This window comes from Porites lutea, chromosome 5 (genome assembly GCF_958299795.1).
Source record: "Porites lutea chromosome 5, jaPorLute2.1, whole genome shotgun sequence".
NCBI lineage: Eukaryota > Metazoa > Cnidaria > Anthozoa > Scleractinia > Poritidae > Porites > Porites lutea.
The window spans coordinates 1,658,868-1,680,805 of NC_133205.1; the positions used below are offsets into that span (position 1 = coordinate 1,658,868).

Below are 21,938 nucleotides of genomic sequence, written 5' to 3' on the forward strand. Positions count from 1 at the left end.
TCTTTCGTTCCACGAGTCTTCGGATACCAGCTTCTCGAAGGCTTTTCGTGCACCCTTTTCCGCTACTATTGCGTCAACGACTGACTTCACTGTTTCGCGAACATCTTGGCCTTCCTTTCCTGTCATTTTCGAACATTCTGCCAGCACGGTCCCCAGAGTTTCTCCGTTGTTCTCGCAGACTTCTCGAACGTCTTGAATAATTCGAGTGGCAACTTCACGGACTTTCTTTCTTTTGCTGGGTGGAGAAAGATCCTGATCCACCTTGATCTCTTCTATTGTCCGTTTCTTCCGTTTTGGGTGGACATCGCTTTGTATTGGCGGGCTCTCGAATTTTGGCGGGCTTTCAGGATTTGGCGGGCTTTGCCTTGGAGTGCTCGGCGGAGTGGGGAGATCGACTTTTTGGCATCCCTTGCTGCTTTTTGCTTGTGGGGTGAAGTGCAGGGCTTCCACCACCGTAACCTGGGTCGGCAGAGAGGCAATATTTTGGTCGGAGTCGCCAACCTTGCACTGCAAGCCTCTCGCATTTAGCACGGATATCAAACAATGGATGTAATCCGACTTCATAAATTGGCAATTGGACCACGATTTTAAGCGGAGAATCCCAAGCAGTAGACCGAATGCCGAAGCCACGTAAACTTTCTCGCTGCTCCGAAACGAGCAAAACCAGCGGAAAGACACTTGAGCTCCATCTTCGCCACGCAAGTCATTGAGGAAGACGAGCTTATATTCCTCAGGAAATAAATTCGCGGATGAGGTGGAACAAAAGGCAGCTGGTTTTGAACAGCATAAAGTAGAATTCAAAGCGTACCAATGCTTCTCTGGGTTCAGATGAGGCGAAAATACCCGCTTCAAGGAAAGCGTTTCGTACGCCATTTCTACATGATGTGGCTTGGTTCCACAACTGAAGAAAATCACTTCTGTTAGCGGGTCGAGCGAACCGGAGCTTATACCTTTTCGAAAATGGCGCCATGAGTAAAGTTTTTTCCATAAAAAGCTTAATCCAATTACCATCTTTGTTAGCTTGGTTGTACTTTTACTTTTTTTTTGTTTTGCCTAGTTGAAGTGTAATGTACAAACTTGCTGGTCGACTAGTTTAATCATTAATTTGCCATGCGCCGCTGACCGGTGCTTTAGGGCAGCTCGTCCGTGACTTGTCGTGAAAAATTTTTGTTTGCAGTGCGCGGAGAGCTTGTCGAAGGTAAAAAGGAGGCAAAAGGTGACGTTCCTTCATATGAGGAGGGTAGATTTCGGTAGCTATAACGATTATCTGCGTAAAGATATCTTCGATACGGCCGGGATTCGGCTTCATATGGCTAAATAACACTAATCGGACATGGATGAGATGACTATATCACTGCCCTAGCCCTCTCCCCTAGGGGCCGTCCCGGTTTATTTGATAAATAACTATCATTACATAACTATTTATTATGATTGTTGACTAGTTTATTGAAATTACGTCGCAGCCATTAAGCTAGAATACGTTATTATAAACAAGTATTATTACGGAGTAGGTAAAATCTATTAAAATGTACGATTTAAGATATACAATTATTCAAAAAAATGTTACGCTTTACAATCCACTAATCTAAGACATCTAACAAACACTATAGTAATTCCAGCTACTGTACATAACTAAAAATAAAATATTGAAAGCTCGCAAACAGTCTAGCGATCATCTAGAAGACACTCGCGATAATTTTATTGGCTGCAAATGGCGACTATAAAAGGATTAGGTGCTCGGCTTGCATGAAATTAGCTGTTACTCTTTTAACCTTTTTAAAAATAAACTTGTATGCGGCGTTTACGGACTTCGAAATGACTTTGGAGTACATCATGAGCCTGTAGAACATGAGGGGTTTTGGTGTTTTTGTTGTTTTTTAAATTTTTTCGTCGCCGTTAGGCTCCGGGGGGTACTTAAAACACGTTTATACGGGGAGGCTCCGCCCCGATTCTCAACCCCTTAACCTTTTATATATCATTTTTCACGAAAAAGGTACCCCTTTTATATACCTATATATACCCTTTTATATACTTCAGCCAGTGAAATCCCCGCCCTTTCATAAAACTGAAGCCTGAAAAAGGTACCCGTTCGGGCGAAGCCTCCACGTATAGGTCATCACAGGGATTACCCCCCTCCCCCCGGCGTTAGGCAGACAAAAGCAAAAATTAAAATTGAACTGCAGCGATTTCCTTGGCAAACTCTTCGATGTTTCCTCTATGAGAAGGTTCGTTGTTGGTTGCAGTCTTAACAACAACGCGAACCTTGTCATAAAATCCCATGGTCGTTGCAATCGCTTTCAGCATTCGTCCCATGGAATATATGTCACTGGCCGGACTGTACTGCCTGCACTTTATGACTTCTGGAGCAAGGTAACTTTTCACGTGGGCACTCTTCTCGTCCTTCTCATGCGTCTTCCTCTCTTTCACAGTTATCGTGGCAGCAGAACGTATTCTTGTGCTTTTGCCGAAATCAATAAGTACAGGGGCGTACTGTTCAGAAACAGTTTGATCAAGCACCACATTATTGCTTTTAATGTCATTGTGCAAAAATCCTTTCGAATGCACATGCTCTAAGGCGGAGCAGATCTTCACAAATAAATGAACACATTCGGTAGGCGATATTATTTTGTTCTTTGCAGCTTGGTGAAGGGTCACACTTCTTTCGTTGACACCGTGGAACTGCGTTACAACACAAAATGTTAAATTTGCTGTTGTGATGCCTATAAGCATAGGCAGCCCGTCATGGTCCCCAAGTGCAGTAAGCACTTCTGCTTCGTGGATCACTTCACGCTTCGCCCTTAACTTGTCCTCTTCTGTATCCCTGTGTATCATCTTTTTTACAACCACGTCGATTCCCCTGTAACGGGCACGGTAGCATTGCCCGTAGCTTCCACTACCAACAGCGTCTAGAGGCAAATAGTCTATATGCCCTGGCTCTAGTTCCTTTATCAAGCTCTTCTCCTTAAGGACAATGTGCTTTTTAACTGCACCCAGATTTCTCCTGGATGAAGCTGGCATGAGCTGCGGTGGTTGATTCGGAGGTGCTTCATAGGTTTTTTGGTTCGAATGCTTGCGGGATTTTCCATCTGCCAAGGCCTGCATTGTCTTTGAAGAGTTTCGTTTGACGGCTAAGCTTAACATCAAAGCACTTCTTGAGTTTGCGGCTGCCAGTTGCCCTTTTGGTTTGATCTCCTTGGCGAGGCTTTTTGACTTGGATGCATGAACTTTTGGAGAATTTTTCGAGGAACTTGCTTTTTCCTTTGTATCCACCAAAGTTCTCTTTTGGTCCTCGATAGCCACTTTCTTCTCTTCGCTACCATCGTTTCTAGCATTTGTGGAAGGGCTGGACTTTGCCCGCTTAGCATGTTGCTTCCTTTTTTTCCACTCTTTTCGCTGTTTTCTCCTCTCCTCTTGCGTATTCTCGCGAGATTTTCGTTTTCTGTCCTTGTTGTCGTCATTAGCGTCCATAACGGATGAGCAGTCGAACACTTAAGCTAAAAAAATTACTCTAGAGATGCGCTTGAAAATCGCTCAATCTCGGGTTATTTTAACCGCGTTCCGAGTGAAAGGTTTCGCGCACCAGGTAGCGTATAGGTCACGTTTTTAGCAGGTACAAATTTATCAATCCCGAAGAAGGTCGAATGACAAAAAAAAACTTTAACATGTCCATAAAAATCAAGTCTTTCTTTCGGTCAGCTAAAGTCAATGTGACTACAAAGAGCGCATTGAAACGTTTTAAAGACATAAATATAACATGAAAGAGTACAAAAAGGTTACTTTTTTGCGTTCTCGATTAACACTGCAGCGGGGGTTAAAAACCACAAAACGGCATCACCAGGCATCTTAAGCTTCCTGTCTGTTATCCTTGACGGGTCAGGGAAGATCATGTATCAAGCGACTGACTTTTGCGAAATTAAATTTCACACCTAAGAATTTAATTAGTATAGCGTCTTTAGCAACTGTGGCTTCCAACAGCGTCCAAAAAATTCTCTATGAGGCTCCTCATGTTTTTCATGATAACAACAGGGATTTCAAGTCACGTACGCTATTTGTCGGAGGAGAAAGGTGTTCGGTTGCTCTCTTTGAGTCTTTGTGGAGCGACTATTAAAATATCCATGCTATCGTCTGTTTTTGTCTATCTCATTGGCAAACGAAAACCGAAAATTTAAACATCTGGTCTAAACTAAGCCAATAGGCGAAAATACCATAACAAACCTAATGAAAGTATCCGTAGCTGGTACTAGCCTTAAAAAAGAGAGAAAAAAGTTTACGAATCATTGTGCAAGAAAAACAACAGTCGGGAAGCTGAAGAAAGCAAAGATTGTAAGTTCAGAACATATCGCCAATGTCACAAGTCACAGAGGTATAAATTTTCTTAACGATTAATACGATGAAGCCGACGAAGAAGAGCTACGATGACTCTTGCAGTAGGCCAAATGAAATAATGAAAACCCCAGCGCTGAGGAAAAGCAAATATTATATTAATACTGGCAGTTTCCAACATCCCAACAACTGTGGCTCCACTCACCCATCGATGACAGCGTCGGAAGAAAACAAATTGCCTCCTTCATTTTCGGGTTTTAAGAGCGGATGTCTGTAAATATCGACCAGAGGTGGGAAAAATAAATTTTTGAAAAATTGCAAAAAAATTATGTAGACTCCCCCTGGTATTCTAGTAATGAAAATATAACTTTTAGTTTCATTGGATAAATATTTTGGCGATACGGCGAATGTCAAGTTCGGGCGATTGACGGCCTCCGCCAGACCGCTTTTTCGGGCCCCTAGAACGGGCTACGAAAAGACCTTGCTTTCAATCGAATTCAATTATCATCCAACTTCAAAAGCTTCTTATCATATTAAAAGGGTTTTAATACACATATTGAGTGGTCATGTTCTTGAATTGATCGCAACTGGAATATTTTATGGATTTTTAAATATTTACAAAATTTTTAGGCTTTTACGCGAGCAAAATATTGTCAAATTTCAAAGGCCTAAAATCACATCCGATACATGATTTCAAACAGAAAAAGACATTCCACATTAAAAAGCAATCTCTAAGCTTTCAAAATGTGCTTTCAAAACTCTGGGCAACATATGAAATGAATTTTTGGGAACGCAAAATTCACGGAGCACTTGAGTGTAATTTGACCTTTCTGACTTGAGAGTTAAGAGCTTCGGCGCGACACAAATCAATCCTCCAACAAATGTTTCAGCCAAAATACGTTTAAGTTAGGCAATCTCAAGTCCCACAGTAATACATAGATGCTTCATATACATTAGGTGGAAAGTTTCATGTCCTTTTGTCAGCCGTAAAGAACTATTACTCTGGCCTTCAGGTGCAGTATTTGAACTCGCTTCGCTAATGTAAACATGCGGGTCAAGTTCTTATCACGAAACTACACAAGTTTTCAAAATCTACACCAAATACCAATCCTTTCTAGTATATACTGAGGTCTACAATTTGTTTGTTTGTACCTTGTGTCCTTGTTTGACTTCATTTCGGCAATTGACTATTTTCCAATTCCCCATAATACATTCTGTCTGCCCCCCAAATTTTGCATAACTTATTGCCTTAAAATGCTCTTGGGAAAATGCAATACTCCCACGAGCATTTAAAAACAATGGTTTATGCAAAATTTGGGGGGCAAACAGAGTGGGGAATTGGAAAATAGAGAATGAAACTTAGACAAACCACAGCGAAATTCATGCGCGACCGCCATGTCACGAGTCACGTGAATGGGTCGTTTTAGCACTTGATTGCGTTACGTAAACATGTCTTACAGCGCTTATTTCTGAGTTGTGAAAAAAAAAATCCATTTCTAACTTGCATGTTATAGGGCCATTGAATGAACCGAACCACAATCTTAATTTTTTTTTTTTACCATGCAGTTTTACCTTCACAGACTTGTCGGATTACCGACGAAACCAAAAAAAACCTAGGACCGAACGTTAACACCCCAAATTTCCAAGCCCTAATTTCTCCAAGCCCTGAATTTTTTCCGTGAAGGATCAAATGATATGGCACGCTAGAAAACGGAAAGTAAATGTTTGTGGTTGGTTTATTCATCTTACCATCTGCTGAATTTTACTTTTTCTCATCTGACAGTCTGAACTGCGCGGCCAACATTGTGTGCGGTACTATAGAAAACAGATTGCCTTCTACTCATGGAAACGTCCGATAAGTGTTGTTGTTGTTGTTGTTGTTGTTTTGAATACCCTTTGAAATTCTTATTTAAATCAAGCTACAGAAAATGTCTATATATATTTGTATTTGCCAAATTTTCCTATCTTCAAAGAAATCCCGTGATGAAAATTTTCAAAACAAAAAAGAAATCCCTTTATCATCTCGGTAACTTCAACTCTCCCTTCCACCTCCAACCCCCGCCTTCGGCCGGGCCTAGGGTCAAACTTTATTGTTTGCGCTGTTCTGATCATTGTCGCTGATCAGTGTCGTTCAAGTAATAAATAACCGAGCACACAGTACGTGCGCATAGGAGAGAGCAACTGATCAGTTGAGCGCCACTTTACAGTCAATTCTGCAGCATGCCATCTGACTGTCATCCGCCTAGAGAGATAAGACTCCAGTGATCCCAAGGGAGAAGGGTGTGTGCAATCGTGAAGCTGCAACTGTCCAGGTGCACGTAGGTTAGCCGCAATGTCAAAGAGGGCCATAATGTACTTTGCGCATCGAAGAACTTATCATGGTTTGGAACTTGCACTGGTGCCTGCTCTTGCGCATCTTCGAACCAGAAGAACCAGTGTAACACGAACGAACCTTTATCTCCCGCGCCCCTGATCCTTCCCCGCTAGGTTCTTTCCGTACTTTGACACGCGCAAAAACGTTCCAGAGTAGGGCCAATCATAACCTGCGTAGCGGGCGCCAGTTTGTTGTTGTTGTTGTTGTTTTTTTTTTTGGAGGGGGGGGGGGGGTGGGGGGAAGAGGAAAAAGGAGAGGAGGCCTTCTCTCCCCTTCGCGTGTTCCTTCGCGCGGCCTGTGATTAGATAATTACGGGATCATGCTACGCAGGCTAAGCCAATCAGGAGGGTGACAATGGGGTGGTGTCTTTTACGGTTATCGGCTAAAATTTTGGCTCTTTTACGGCTATCGGTTAATTTTTTTCAGTTACGGTTAACGAAAAAGTTAAAAATTAACTTCTTTTGTTTCCAAAAATTATATATTAATTAACCTATATTTTTTTGAATAAAGGTCTTCGGATCATCTCGGGATGAAATAAGCTATTCTTTCGAAAAAGTTTAACATTTGATAGATCATACTTTTTATAAAGTATTCCACTTTTAATATTATTTTACACTTAGAAATGTCAACAGTCAATTTAAAAATAATCTTTGTGAAAAAGCAAAAGCAGACACGCGAACGCCCAACTCAAGGCCGGGGCGCGACATTCATTATAACAGAAATGGCCGTTTTCACACTAGAGAAGGGTTATTCGTGTGAGATGGGTTATCCTTTTGATGATTCGCGTCAGATAGGTAATACGTCTTAATTTGAAAATGGAATAGTTTTAATTTTGAATGAACAATCCGCCTAACTTTTGAAGACGGGATTATCCGTTCCAGATAGCCTGTGTACAGCCGCCCCCTCCACTCAGAAAATTTCGGAGAAGGGGTGTCTGTGGGGAGGACGCGACTGTACACAGGCTAGTCCCAGACGGATGATCCATTTCTAGCTCTAGTGTGAAAACGGCCAATAACAAAATTCCCGTGTCCGGTGTTTTTAATGATAGTGAAGGACTGTACGGAACGACTGTCTGCCGATGCCTTGTCCGTAGGCCGCATTATTACGTGCGGCTAATGCGTTTCGGGTCACGTGGTCCGAGCGAGTTCGCCACCGAAATGCCTTGACCGAGATTGCGTGGCAAGACGCCGTACAGGGACTAGGCATGGCAATGTCTACCGTAGCGTCAGAGAAAAACAGGGAAATGTTGTTTATCGGCAACGTGTTTTACAAACAGTGACATCTCTGCGTGTTGTTTTATAAGTGTTTCGAGGGCACGACCTCCGGAAAATTGCTAATTATAATTAATCCCAAGCTTGGTTAAGGCGCTTCGCCTAACGTGCGTACAGAATCACACTAGCCGGGAAATAAAAAACGGAACCATAAGTGAGTTTAGTATCTTCCTTAAAATTGGCAAATCTAGGAAACACTTTCTTTTACGGTTAACTCTTTTTTACCCTATTTACGGCTAACGGTTAAAATTTTTCAATTTTTACGGCTATCGGCTAAATTTTTGGCCGTTTTACGCCTATCGGTTAACCCCATTGAGACCCTCAATCAGCGCCTGCTTTATAATTGCTGATTGCTTGAGTTTAAATACAATAATAACGATGATAATAATAATAATAATAATAATAATAATAATAATAATAATAATTAATAGTAATAATTACAAACGCATATAGAGTGTAATACATTTATAGCCAGCTTGCAAACCACTCCTTTGAACCCCATTCATTGCAAACTATAACAGGGATTTTTTTATCATAATTTTTACTTGCATTGTGACTACAATAGTGCAATTGGTGGACAACAGCTTAAAGTGAGATTTAAAACGTACCTAGCCTGCCGGCGGTGTTACACTCCCGATACGCACCGGTACTCTGTGCTCCTGTATTTGGTACTTGTACCATACTCGCCTAAAATTCGCACGCTGTAAATATCGTCGCACGGTAGAATAGCGAGTAGATGACCGAGAGTGCACTTACAAAGACGGTAGCAGGATTTTCTACGTGTAATAAGCTCTTTGAACATGATAGGCCATATTAGCGTGTGGCAGAATTATTTCGAAACGCATTAGGTTATTTCCTAACCTGACAGATCTATCAGGACGGGGGAAAAGTGTTGAACTAAAACAAACAACGAAACAAACAACTAGAAAGAACACGTTATTTACAAATAGCGGTTAGACACGCTCGGGGATCACAAGCCTAAGATCGGTAAAACTGCATGGTAAGAAAAAAAACTGAGATTGTCTGCTCATTCAATGGCATACCTATAACATATAGGTTAGAGATGGATTTTTTTTTGCACAAATCAGAAGTTATCGCTGTGTCATGCTTACGTAACGCAATCATGTCTAAAACGGCCCTTTCAAGAGACACGTGACTTGTCGAGCGAGCGGGAATGTCGTTGTAGTTTGCATGCCTGGCATGTCTCAGTTTCTTTGCGGAAATGAAGTCAAACAAGGACACAAGGTACAAACAAATTGTAGACCTCAGTATATACTAGAAAGGATTGGTATTTGGTGTAGATTTTGAAAACTTGTGTAGTTTCGTGATAAGAACTTGACCCGCATGTTTACATTAGCGAAGCGAGTTCAAATACTGCACCTGAAGGCCAGAGTAATAGTTCTTTACGGCTGACAAAAGGACATGAAACTTTCCACCTAATGTATATGAAGCATCTATGTATTACTGTGGGACTTGAGATTGCCTAAATTAAACGTATTTTGGCTGAAACATTTGTTGGAGGATTGATTTGTGTCGCGCCGAAGCTCTTAACTCTGAAGTCAGAAAGGTCAAATTACACTCAAGTGCTCCGTGAATTTTGCGTTCCCAAAAATTCATTTCATATGTTGCCCAGAGTTTTGAAAGCACATTTTGAAAGCTTAGAGATTGCTTTTTAATGTGGAATGTCTTTTTCTGTTTGAAATCATGTATCGGATGTGATTTTAGGCCTTTGAAATTTGACAATATTTTGCTCGCGTAAAAGCCTAAAAATTTTGTAAATATTTAAAAATCCATAAAATATTCCAGTTGCGATCAATTCAAGAACATGACCACTCAATATGTGTATTAAAACCCTTTTAATACGATAAGAAGCTTTTTGGGTTGGATGATATTTGAATTCGGTTGAAATCGTTGTCTTTTCGTAGCCGGGTCTAGGGGCCCGAAAAAGCGGTCTGGCGGAGGCCGTCAATCGCCCGAACTTGACATTCGCCGTATCGCCAAAATACTTATCCAATGAAACTAAAATTTATATCGTCATTAGTAGAGTACCTAGGGTAGTCTACATAATTTTTTTGGGATTTTTCCAAAATTTTATTTTTCCCACCTCTGGTCGATATTTACAGACATCCGCTCTTAAATCTCAAAAATTTCTGCATGAATCCAGCCATGATGGGGTCTCAGGAACAGACAATGATGAACAATCGTTAAAAAACCTTAGCAAATGTCTTTCATCTTTGGCTGCTCGAAGCGTTCTCCTGCAGATTTTAAAACGGCAGTAGACTTCTTGTAAACGCTTCTTGTAAACGCCGAGCTCTCATAACAGGGAAACCCAACGACAATTTTCGGAAAATATCTGTTCGGAAGACGATTTGAGATCTAGAATTTTCGGAACACTTGTTGTAAAATTTCTTGCTTGCCTGCCTCTCCTAGGATTTTCGAACATCTAAAAAATGGTATAATTGCCTATTTTTAACGGATTTTTACCCTAAAAAGGTCACCTAGAATTTTCGGGAGCCTTTTTTCTGGCTGGAATTTTCGAAAAGGTAAGTTTTGATCCCTATAATTTTCGGATCACTAGACTTTCAGCTAGGAAATCCGAACAGATGAAAAATTTTTAGGGGATAAAAATATGCCTATATCTACCGTTTAAATACTCAAATACGTTTAACAATGCTATGCTTAAGTGATTTTAAACTATATTCTCGTTGGGTGCCCCTGTCATAATCGAGGATGAATTTAAAAACACTTACTTTGCTGATTGCTATATAAACCGAGTTGTCTTTAACAGGCTGGTGACCATATAAACTCAATCCTTGCACATTTCCGAGTTCTTACCTGAATGATTTTGAAAGCGTTGGTCTTGAAAAAGTTTGAATTTGACGAAGGTAGTAGCCTGTTTCAGCCAATCAGTTGAATGAACTAAAAACCCGCGCGCTGTCAAAATTTGTTGTTGTAGTTACGTTTTTCGTGTATATTATTAATAAGTAATCACATGATTTTTCTCGTGCAATTTGGAATAAATAAGCACTTGTAAATTTTTCAAAGACCACAAAGTGCACTCGCCCTACGGGCTCGTCCATTTTTGTTGGCCTTTGAAAAATTTACTCGAGCTTATTTATTCCAAATTGCACTCGAAATCATGTGTTATTACCTATACAAATTGAAAGCAAAGTTTACAGGAAGATAAAAAATGCCGTATGTATCATAGCGTATCTACCGGTATTTTTAGTAATATTGGACACTCTTATCATTACCCAGTTCAAACGTCGAATTTCACATGTGCCTAATTTAATTCGAGATGTAGTAACTGCTTTGAGATGCGGCGTCTGAATCAACTTGAAGATTTATTAGCTATTCAGCTTTATCCAGGTTATATATTATGTATTTTGTGATTGCTATAGGACAGCTCGCAAACACTGCCATTTTGACAGCCATTCCCGACTAATAAACTTCAAGATCATATCTTCCTTCGCCATCGCGACTGATCACACGACCCGACTCAAATTATGCACCAAAAAACAAACATATTTTATAATTCACAAGATAGCTTTCATGCCAAAATACACAGATACAATTTTCCAAAAGTTCAAATAAGCAACCTACCGTTGGTCCTTATAAAATCGGCTAAAAGTGAAATTTTTACTCGTCAGTGTGGAAGTGTAAGATAAGAAGTGCACGCGAATGACAGCACACAGGTAACCCAGAGGAAATACTGAGAAAAGGTCAGTGAAACTTATCTGCTTAACAAATAGATTCCATGTTGCCGTGCGTCTGTAATAAATACACAAGGTAGGAGGCGCGAGATGCCATCTTGGCCGCCATAATCCCTTTCCAACACAACTTTTGTCCACGAACTCCAACGGAAAATAAACATGCTAGGATCGTAGAAATAGGATGGCATCCGATAAAGAAACCAATGAGGCTTTCCCGGGTAGAGAAACGAATCCCGCAGACTAGACTTTGACAAACTCGGAGAATATAGTCCGAAAAGGCGAGAAACAGCGCGTCGAAGTAGCCTGGCCAGATCAACGCCTGGCCTAGCAAATGAGGCCTAGGCACTGTACAAATCAAATCCATCTCGGGTGTCCTGGGTTGAGCTTTCTAGGGACCGATAAATAGCTTGACAATAGTTAGCCTCCCCTGCTGGAAATACATTTGCGCGAGGGCTATTGTTCACTTGAGACAAACGCGAGTAAGCAAACTACATGTTCCAGAATGTTCCAGTGCATCAAAATACGGCACTTTTGTTCGACTTTTTGGCACGTTTCGACTTTACTTACATTTTCCACTGAAGCGTCAAAATGAGAAAACAAGAAAACTGTAAAAGTTGATGTTGGCACTTTTCAAAGCTTTATTGACCACGACGGCAACGACAACATTAACAACAAAGAACAATAGTATATATAGATTAGCAAAACATCAGATTGGAACGTTCATCACACTTTATTTGATTGTTCCATAAGCGTAATACCCGTGCATCACGCTTTGATGTTTTGCTAATTTTATACTATTGTTGTTTGTTTGCTGTCCTTGCCACCACTGCCGTCATGCATAGTCCATAAAAGCTTCCTACTGTCAAAGAAAGGGAAACTTTGGAGTATTCACTGGGAGTTTAAAAAATATACAAAATATAGCCACCAGTTTGAATTTGTTTCTTTTTTCATAATTTTGGCGCATTGCTACAAGTCGATCTCTCATAACTTTTTAGAAAAATTTAAAGGACTTTAAGAAAGTCTACGTGGTCATCTAGCCGCTTGCATGCAGTGCAACGGGAGTACTTTAGTCTCAGGCCTGCTCAGGGTTTTTTAAGACCCTGAGTATCGAATCGGGAATCGAACCCGCGAGCCTCCAGCTCTGCAGTTAAGCGCTGTACAGCTACCAAATGAGACTTTCTCAAGTGAACAATAGCCCTCGAGCAAATGTATTTCCAGCAGGGGAGGCTAACTTTGGTCAAGCTATGTATCGGTCCCTAGAAAGGTCAAGCCAGGACACCCGGGAGGATTTGATTTGTACAGTGTCCAGGCCTCTGATTTACTTGGCCGCGCGTTGATCTGGCCAGGCTACTTCGGCGCGCTCTGTCTCAAACTTTTTGGATTACATCCTTCGAGTTTGTCAAAGTCTGCGGGATTAGTTTCTCTACCCTGCCAAGCCTCATTGGTTTCTATATCGGATGCTATCCTATTTCTACGACTCTAGCATATTTTCCGTTGCAGTCTGAATTTCATGGAAAACGTTGTGTTGGGAAGGAAACATGGCGGCCAAGATGGCATCTGGTGCCTCCTACCTGGTGTATTATTATTGTATAGAGAGTGAATTTGAACAAATTATCACGAAACTTCGTTGGAGTATTAAGGACAACAACAACTAAGTGCAGAGTAAGTTTCACTGACCTTTATTTAGTATTTCCTAAAAATTTTGGGATCGTATTTTTACGCCATACCCTGAAACACGGTTAGTTTTACTGGAACCGTACTGTGGTACTATCACAGAGCCTGGGATACCTATGGAAAGCACTGGCGGGCGGTGAATTTCTGTAGATGCGAAGAAATAAATTGTTTTCTCGACACTGATGAATATTCAAAAAATCCTGTTTTTTTTTCTCGTAACTTAAGGGTCTAGACTCGGTTCTCGCGTCTAACAGCCGAGAATCAAGTTTCGAATACTTTTGAACAATACTGTAGCTTTAGATAACATGCCTTTCGTGCTTTTGCGCACACTGAAAGCGTGTTATGCTATTTCGCGCGCAGCTATTGTTTAAAAACTTGAACACGCTCTTTTGTTTGACTTGCTCGCGCTTAATTGTCTCAAGCGTGTCCTCTGAAACAAAAGAAATTGCTAATGACGCAAGATAACAAGTGTGCTAAAGCGTGTTGTTAAAATAAATTCTTTTGTTTTAAAGTTGAAGCGTGTCGTGAGTGTGCTTTCACCTTTAGCATCAAAATCCTGTGGAGGGTCACAAATTATCGTTAGAAAAAAACACGATATTAATTTCTTTTTTAAATGGAGATATGATCGTCGCAGTGGTAATTGCGATTTAAGATATTGCAAATTAAGCCCGAAAAAAAAATTTCTGGACTTCAAAGGGATTCGAACCCATGGCCTCAGCGTTTAGCGCTGCAGTGCTCTAACCAATTGAGCTATGAAGATTAGAAACGCAGAGCCGCCATGGGTTCGAATCCCGTTGAAGTTCCGAAATTTTCTCCGAGGTTAACCACTCTAGGGCTTCAAGTGCATTGGTAGCAGATGAGTGGAAAGGTCGGTTTAATATAGTTTTGGCAGCCTTGTTCTGTAAAAGTTGTAAATTGTTCATGAGTACGGCATTGTCCTTATCCCCCCAAACAATGCCGTCATAATCAAAGTTCGGGAGAATGAGCCTGTTATAGAAATGAAATCGCGCAATATGTGGAAGCAAAGACTTAGTCTTCCTTAAAAAGCCTAAACGTTGATTTGTCTTCTGTGGAAACATATTCAATATGCTCCGTCCAGGTAAAATTTGAGGGTAAGTTAAAGTATCCAACCCTCCCCCCCCCCCCCCCCAACTTCTTTGTCAAATACCGAGACAGATATCGGTGGTAGCACGCAATTTGCGATCGCTGCCGATAAGCATGGACTTGGTCTTCTCTATATTAAGTGTAAGCTTAATTTAAGTCAGCCACAGAGCTATCCTCTAAAGAACTTCATTCAGAGCCTGATTCTCAAGATCTTTTATGTTAGAGGAGTAGCAGTATAAAACAGTAACTATCGTTCGCATAAGGGGATACACTACAGTGATTGACAACAGTAGGCAGATCATCTATGTAAACAAGAAAAAAGTAAGGGCCCCAGGATTCTTCCTTGTGGTGCACCATAAGTAACAGGTAGAGAATCGAAGATGTTAAAGCTTGAGGGCCAGGATTTGAAGCTACATCGTTAACCAGACAAACAAAGTGCTGATATGGATCTGTAAGCTAAACGGTATAGCCAGTAGCTAACACTTCGCGTTTCGTAGGAGTCAGTTGAGACTTAAATCTGAGAGATGGTTGAAGGCTGGGAAGGCCAGAAATGTATTGTTTAGGCTGATTAACCTCTTTAGAAGTATAAGTGATATTCTTACCATCATCTAAAGTAGATGTTAGGCCCAAGATGACCTACAACAAAATAACGCAGAAATTCAGCCTACTGCTCGACCACGTTGCCGCCGTCATGTTGCACTACGTAATTGACCCACACTGGCATCCCCCTAGATAAAGTAAATTATGTCCATTGTGTAAGTCAAATGAAGTTGATAATAAACCTCACCTCTTGTTTTAACGTAATATTTACTCAAGGCCTTGGCAGACATTTTTTAATCAAATCCATGAAACGATACCTGACATTCAACAAAAATCAACATTACAAACTGTAGGTGATAACGGTTTACAGAGTGTCAATAGTCCCTAGGAATACAATTCCAGGAAAGTTAGCCTACATTTCAAAAAGTAAGTGGGTACGAATAATCGCCATAAAAACTGAATGAAAGGAAATTCACTTTTTGTTGGCTACGTTCCTCGTTGCCGTCGTGCGGCTGGACCTTAAAGTCCCAAGTAAGAACTCAGAGCTTCCGACGTGCTTTTTTTAACACGAAGACGTCTTTCGAAACTGCTTTAGCGTAGAGAATGCCTTTGTTTTATTTGAAACAGGTCCTCTACGATTGTGATTTTCCTTGGTCTTGTAGAAGTTGTTGCTTTTTTGCTAATAGGTAGAGGCAATGTTTGTTCTATTGTTCTCTCGTAGGATTGCAAGTCATAAATGTAAAAAACTCAAGTTTAAAACTGATTTGATTTTACATCAAACATGTTTCTTTTCCAGGTCCGTAAAGTTTACATCTTCTTTGAGCATGATCAGGACTCCACTTTCGTTAAGGCTCTGAACTTGGTTGGTGACAGCAAACTTGTCTTCCATTCCTTCGGCTTTGGTCGGCTTTGGACATACAAAGATGCAATAGACTTTGCCTCGAGTCATCTACTTCACAAAAACGTAATGATCCTTCATGCAGACATCTATGTTCATCAAGGATTCGAGCATCTGAATGAGACAATTTTAAGCAATAAAACAATGTATTTTCTAACGAGGCATGCGATGCAAGGAAACCGTTCTCTCTGCCCTCACGAAGCAAGCGAAGGTACTTGTGATCCGAAATCACGTTACATAGGTTCTCATGACGCTCTTCTGTTTAGGCTACTTAAACCAGTCAGCAGTGAAGTACTAAACAAGATTGACTATAGAGGAAACCTTTATGGGATTGAGCAGGTTTTAATATTCTACCTAAGAACATATGAAGGGTTTAAATTTAAGAATCCTTGCAAAATCCTTCAGGTTGTTCACCGTCATTGTATGAAATCGGCTGAGAGGAAACACTCTGGTTTTTTCCAAGGGCAAAGGATTGATAATTATTTGAAGCTGTCCCGTAAGCATAAACCCGGAAAACTTATTTACGCACCATTTTCTGATTTGTAACTTTTTCATGTGTGCTTACCTCCAGTTGAAATAGTGTACACACCATTATAGACGTTATCAGATACAGCCCTAAAATCTGATTTCCGTATAATTGTACCAGTTGGGTACTCGGAATTTCAGGTGACGGGGATGATCGAATGGGGGCAAAAATCAAACCTTGAAAAAAATCCCTAGGGCTTCCAACAAAAAATTAATCCCCCAAAAAATTCCAGTGCCGAATTTCCGAGCCTTTAAAATTTCCAGAAAGGGTTAAATGATATAACACGAAAAATAACAACATCATGTAATAGTAATACGCGAGCACCCCCACGAATCTTCAGATTGTTTTGAATACCCAAAAAAATCCCATCAAGCTACCCAAACAAAAATACTTGTGAAATTTTCATACCCCAAAAAATGCAGGAATCGAAAATTTCAAACCCCAAAAAATCCTTCGATCATCCCTGTCACTTGAAGTCCTGAGTACCCCCCTAGAATAATTGCCCGCATTTGATTTATATTCATTTAACTTTTTATTGTAGTAGAGACGTTTAGCAACGCGAAGGGAATGTGTCAATTTGTTTTTATAACTCTTGTAAAGTTTCTCACGGTATGAAGTTGGGTTAGCAAGGAAACGCTTGTATAATAAATTCTTTTTTCTTACCGATTTAAGAAGACCTTTAGTTCTCCATGGTTTTGCTCAAAGTAACATTCTTTACTTTCACTTTCTTGAGAGGAAAGCAGTAGTGTATTTATCGAGAAAACACCGATAAACGCAATCAGTATCTTAATACATTCAGATAATTCATCCCAATGAACGTTTGAAAGCCTATCTTTAAACTTAGCGACATTATTTCCACTTTTGTCACGAAAAGAAAGCCAAGAAGTTTTATTTAAGTTCTTGTTTTGATCAAGAAGCAGTGTGAAAATCGGAAGATGATCCGATATATCACAAAACGAAAGCCCGCTAACAGAAAAGTTGTTTAAATTATTCGTGAAAATATTATCAATTAGCGTAGCCGTGTTAGAAGTTATTCTTGTCGGACGTGTGATCAATGGAAAAAAACATTCTTGAATACATAGTTTCTAACAATTCTCCAGTTGTGTCGTGACAATGGTGGTTGATTAAGTCTAGATTCCAGTCACCTAAAACATAGCAAATCTTGTTTTCCTTAGAGACACTTGTAAGCAATTAACGAATCCAGGCTAATTCATAAAATCTTGCAAATTTTGATCTGGTGGCCTGTAAACAACACCTACAATTGTATTTTTCTCTTGCACAATCAGTGCAAGAAAATACTGAGTCAGGTCGACATTTAAAATCAAAATTGTCCGGTAAATATAGACCTACACCTCCACCTGTCCTATCTTTACGTGCCGATTGTGGACAAAATTATAACCTGAAATATCAGTAACAATTATAACCTGAAATATCGGTATGATGCGATGACTCTCGAAGCCAGGTCTCAGTTTAATACCAGTAAAAGAGAACCTCAACTCTAGATTCTTTAGCAAAGTGGTTAAGCTATCCAAATTACGATGAAGGCTACGAATATTAAGATACAGAAGCGATAAACAGTTATTGACTTCTAATGTATTTTTCTGATGCAACATTTCATTGAAGTTTTCTTCGGTGTAATATTCGCAGTCAACTAACTCCGAGAAGAAATTAGCATCAGGATCATGATGGCTACAAAGGCTAAATTTTTTATAGGTTTCAGATAATAAAGGATTAAACCTGAGGCTAGCTAACCTATCGGGATCGTAACGTATAGGTCCATTTAACTGCTCAAACATAGCCAAACGAAAGTGTTCTTCGTTTAAATGAATAAACGGTAATTCTTCCATTAATGAGTCGAACAAAAAACATTGTGTAATATACTTATCTTAATCATTTGAAGAACCGGAGGGCTTATCACGAATGATCAAGCGATCCAAGATAAAATATGCTGATTTTCCTGCTTGCTTGGCCGCCTTGAGCTTCTCCAAATGAGGTTTCCTCTTTTCAAGCGTCGCTTGCGAAAGATCTTCGCAAATAAACAGTCCTTCTCGTTTTTCCTTTCTTGCCTTTCTTACTACAGCTTTTTTCTACTTCCAACTACTCAGTCGGCACACAATAACTCTAGGCTTTGCATCAGCTTGGTGTTGATTGATTCCTCCAGACTTTCTACGCTCAACACGGTGTCGACCTCATGTTATCATGCTTTTATTTCGGTTGTTTTTGAGGCTTCTGAGTGGCGATTGAGCTCAAATTTTAAAGTGGAAATTGACGAGTCGTTTAGTTGGAAGGATGCACTCCAAGTTAAGGCAATCTTATGAACCTATTACGGTAACAGTTTGAGAGTGATGATAATTTTGTGCCCAAGTTTGCAGATCAAATAGAAGACAGCAATCTGCTCGATTTTAAAAGCAAATGATATAATCACTCAAAATCTGTGTCCTGACAGAAGCGGATTTTCCGCTTTAAAGTTTGCCGGCAAGTTATAATGATCGTTTAATGAGTAAAGTTTGTCTTCCCTGAATGAATTAATACCTTCTATATCTTTGTCTAAAAGGGCTCTTTGAGAATTCCGCTTCTGTCATAACATCCGACAGTCAGACTAGTACCTAGTTTACCACCCGGTAGTGTTAGCTCACGAAGTTCTGGATCTCCGTTGAATAAGAAGTCGTCTGGTGATGATGGTAGCGAATTCTAGTCGCTTTGGATTTTGATATTTAAAAAAGGCAGTGTGTTGAAATGGTAAACAAATAAAATTCTCGACGCCTGATTATCTGATGTGTGTGAACGCTTGCGACCCTAAAATTACCCGGAAACATTTATGAATCCGGAAAAATCTCCTGTAGTCTAAACCTCGCCTGAGTCTATTCATAAATATCCAATAGTGATAGTGAAATTGAGATTCTGGAAGCGTGAGTGTGTCCACGATCAGACAACATAGCAGTTGGTACCACAGTGGACCCGTTAGAGGACAGCTTAGCAAAAAATAAAGATCGGTGTCCACTGACCTCGAGTAATGCGTGAAATACACCAATCACTATCAACCCACGGAGCTACGTAATAAGTGTTATGTTTCAAATCGCCTGACACCACTGAGCGCCTAATGAAAAGAACCATCACAACCAATTTGCTTTTGACCGGACTAAAAAAAGTGTTTCAGTAGAAGCAACAAAGCAGTGCTGATCAAAATACTTTTTGAGTTTGATCGCTTCTTTTAAGCTTCTAAACGTCACAAAAAGTCGAATTCATTTCAATACATGCTAAAGCGGGGGGCTTATATTCAAGGGGGGGGGGGGGGGGGGAGCTTATAATCGAAAGTTTACGGTAATTCTATCTTACAATACTTGACAAACAAATGTTATGTGGATCTGAACAGGTTTTTGCCATAGCCGAATGTAAAATAGATCGTTTTGTCTTTTTTCTCTGTATCATCACCTGAATCAAATCAGTTTAAACAAACATTTTTCTCGTAGCAGTTCATCTACTTATAACGATCTTGGAACGTTGGATGGAAATTACTTTTGTTTTGCTCGTTTCGTTTTTTTTTCAGTTCTGTTTTGTTATTTATCCTTCTACATTTTTTGAAGCCGATGAAATAGTCACGTGCGCTCTGGCGCACAAGTAGCTATGCCTCTTATTTCCGGATCCCCAAAATTTGTGACGAATGTTGCCGGTGTTTACTTAACGTCTCCAAGAGATAGCTTTCGTTTGTCAAGTTCACTGAAATAGACAAAGTTAGACAAAAAGAGACAATTACGGAGGGGGGTGGGGTGGGTACTCAACAAGGTTTTATACGGGGACTGCTTCACCCCGAGGTCCAACCTCTTACCCTTTTATATACCATTTTTGACACAGAAAAGGTACCCCTTTCGTTTACATTCTATTTAACAATTTGTTTGGAGAGTACGTATTAGAGTTTCTCGAGGCGCAGCCGAGAGCAACTCTAGCCTCTTGAGTGCTCACCAAACTTCCCAATTGCTCAATATCTCGACATGCGCACAGCTGAAGCATGAACTAATTGTTTAATAACATTGTCAAAGCGATCAATGCAGAACTTAATCTTTTTTTATTATTGTAGCGCACGCTCAAACCAGTATGCGTCAGTGTCTACGTGACTATATTTTTGTACCTCACAGTTATGTTTTATCTTGCAACTGAGAGAAAGTTCACCCAAGTCGCTTAAATTAACTCTCAAAAAGATGGTAAAATCTAAATTAAGGTGCTAGAAAACTATTCAGTAATTCACCGAAAAATTATTTTTTGAAAGATAATTTTGCAAACACGCCAAAGCTCGCACTGCTCTCGCAGATGACGACAACATCACACACCTCTTTTCCCTACCATCGGTTAACAAATTCAAAAGTTTTCTTTTAAATTACGAATAAATTACAAAGCCAGGGGCCCGTTTCTCAAAAGTCCCGATAATTAACGGGTCCGGTAAGGTTTCTCCGTCCGTTTACTTTAAAGATCGAAGTTTCAATAGTTTTGCATCTAACATGATAAAACTATCAGTTAATTAAACTAAAAGAAAATCTTTCATTTAGTACGTTTTACCTAATAAATAACAATTTCTTGAGTGAATTTTTCACTATTTGACGAATTTCTTGATATCGCCAGCAGTATATTAGTGGGTTAAGTGAAGAATTTAGTAGAACCAAAAAACCTGAGATATGATTGGCTAGTATAAAAGACACCTTAGATCTATTACTTGTCATCAGCATTATACAGCAAAAATTTGGTAGAAAGCAAGCAAGGAAAACAATATACACTAGGAAAGCGCTAGATGCGGACTTCCTCTCCCTGCTCCTATTCTGTACGTGATTGTGTAGTTGATGTTCTCTTTGAGGATGTACTGTAGTCAGAGATCTTATAACCCTGTAGATGTAGATGTAGGCTGCAGTTGCTACGAGAAGTCCGCAGATTTCAATAACTGCGACAAAAATTATTTGATGGTTGGGTAGTTGCGTGAATATGAAGGTAGCCACACCACATGCCATCCATAAGGACGCGAAGGTGAAAATAACACGTTTTGAGGTAACTAGTTCATGATATCGCAAGTGGAGAAAAATGACAAGAAGTCTGTCAACAGCTATCGCTATTATGGAGAAGAATGACACACAGGTGAGAAAATATATCACAGAATAACAGACAGTTATTAATGTTGGGCATAAGAAATCGAGGTCATAGTTTCCATTCGCTGTCGTTTTCAACATAGTCGCTGTAATAATTCCCAACATCGACTGCCCCAGCAATCCCACAGCAAAGTCAGAGAAAGCGAGACTTAGAAACATCTTCTTTAAGTTACCGGGTAACGTTGAAGAACTCCGGAGAGCGTGAATGACGAGGACATTTTCCACGGTTGTTAGGACTGCAAATCCTAAGTTCAAAACACAAAACGCCAGCAAGACAGGTCTGTGTCGATACAAAAGAACATGATATTCCTCCAACTTCTGATTGCAGAACAGCGCTACCATAGTCAGTACGATTTACTAATGGAACCTTTTGCGGTCAAAAACAG

General features: G+C 40.0%; 2 protein-coding genes across 2 annotated transcripts in view; one reads left to right on the forward strand and one right to left on the reverse strand.

Annotated features, from left to right (window-relative positions):
- The window catches only part of LOC140936779 (uncharacterized), a 34,357-nt gene extending 17,622 nt beyond the window's left edge, over window positions 1–16,735 (forward strand). The window contains exon 4 of the mRNA XM_073386267.1: window positions 15,796–16,735. Within this exon, the coding sequence (XP_073242368.1) occupies window positions 15,796–16,443 (648 nt within the window). The 3' untranslated portion in view covers window positions 16,444–16,735. The remainder of the gene's footprint in view (window positions 1–15,795) is intronic.
- On the reverse strand, window positions 2,167–3,468 carry LOC140936556 (probable LIM domain-containing serine/threonine-protein kinase DDB_G0287001). Its single transcript, XM_073386061.1, has one exon. The coding sequence runs from the start codon at window positions 3,466–3,468 to the stop codon at window positions 2,167–2,169; it is 1,302 nt and encodes a 433-aa protein (XP_073242162.1).
- Window positions 16,736–21,938: the final 5,203 nt, after the last annotated feature.

Excerpts from the sequence above, each read along its gene's own strand:
- LOC140936556 (XM_073386061.1), bottom strand. The coding sequence starts at position 3,468 with ATGGACGCTAATGACGACAACAAGGACAGAAAACGAAAATCTCGCGAG.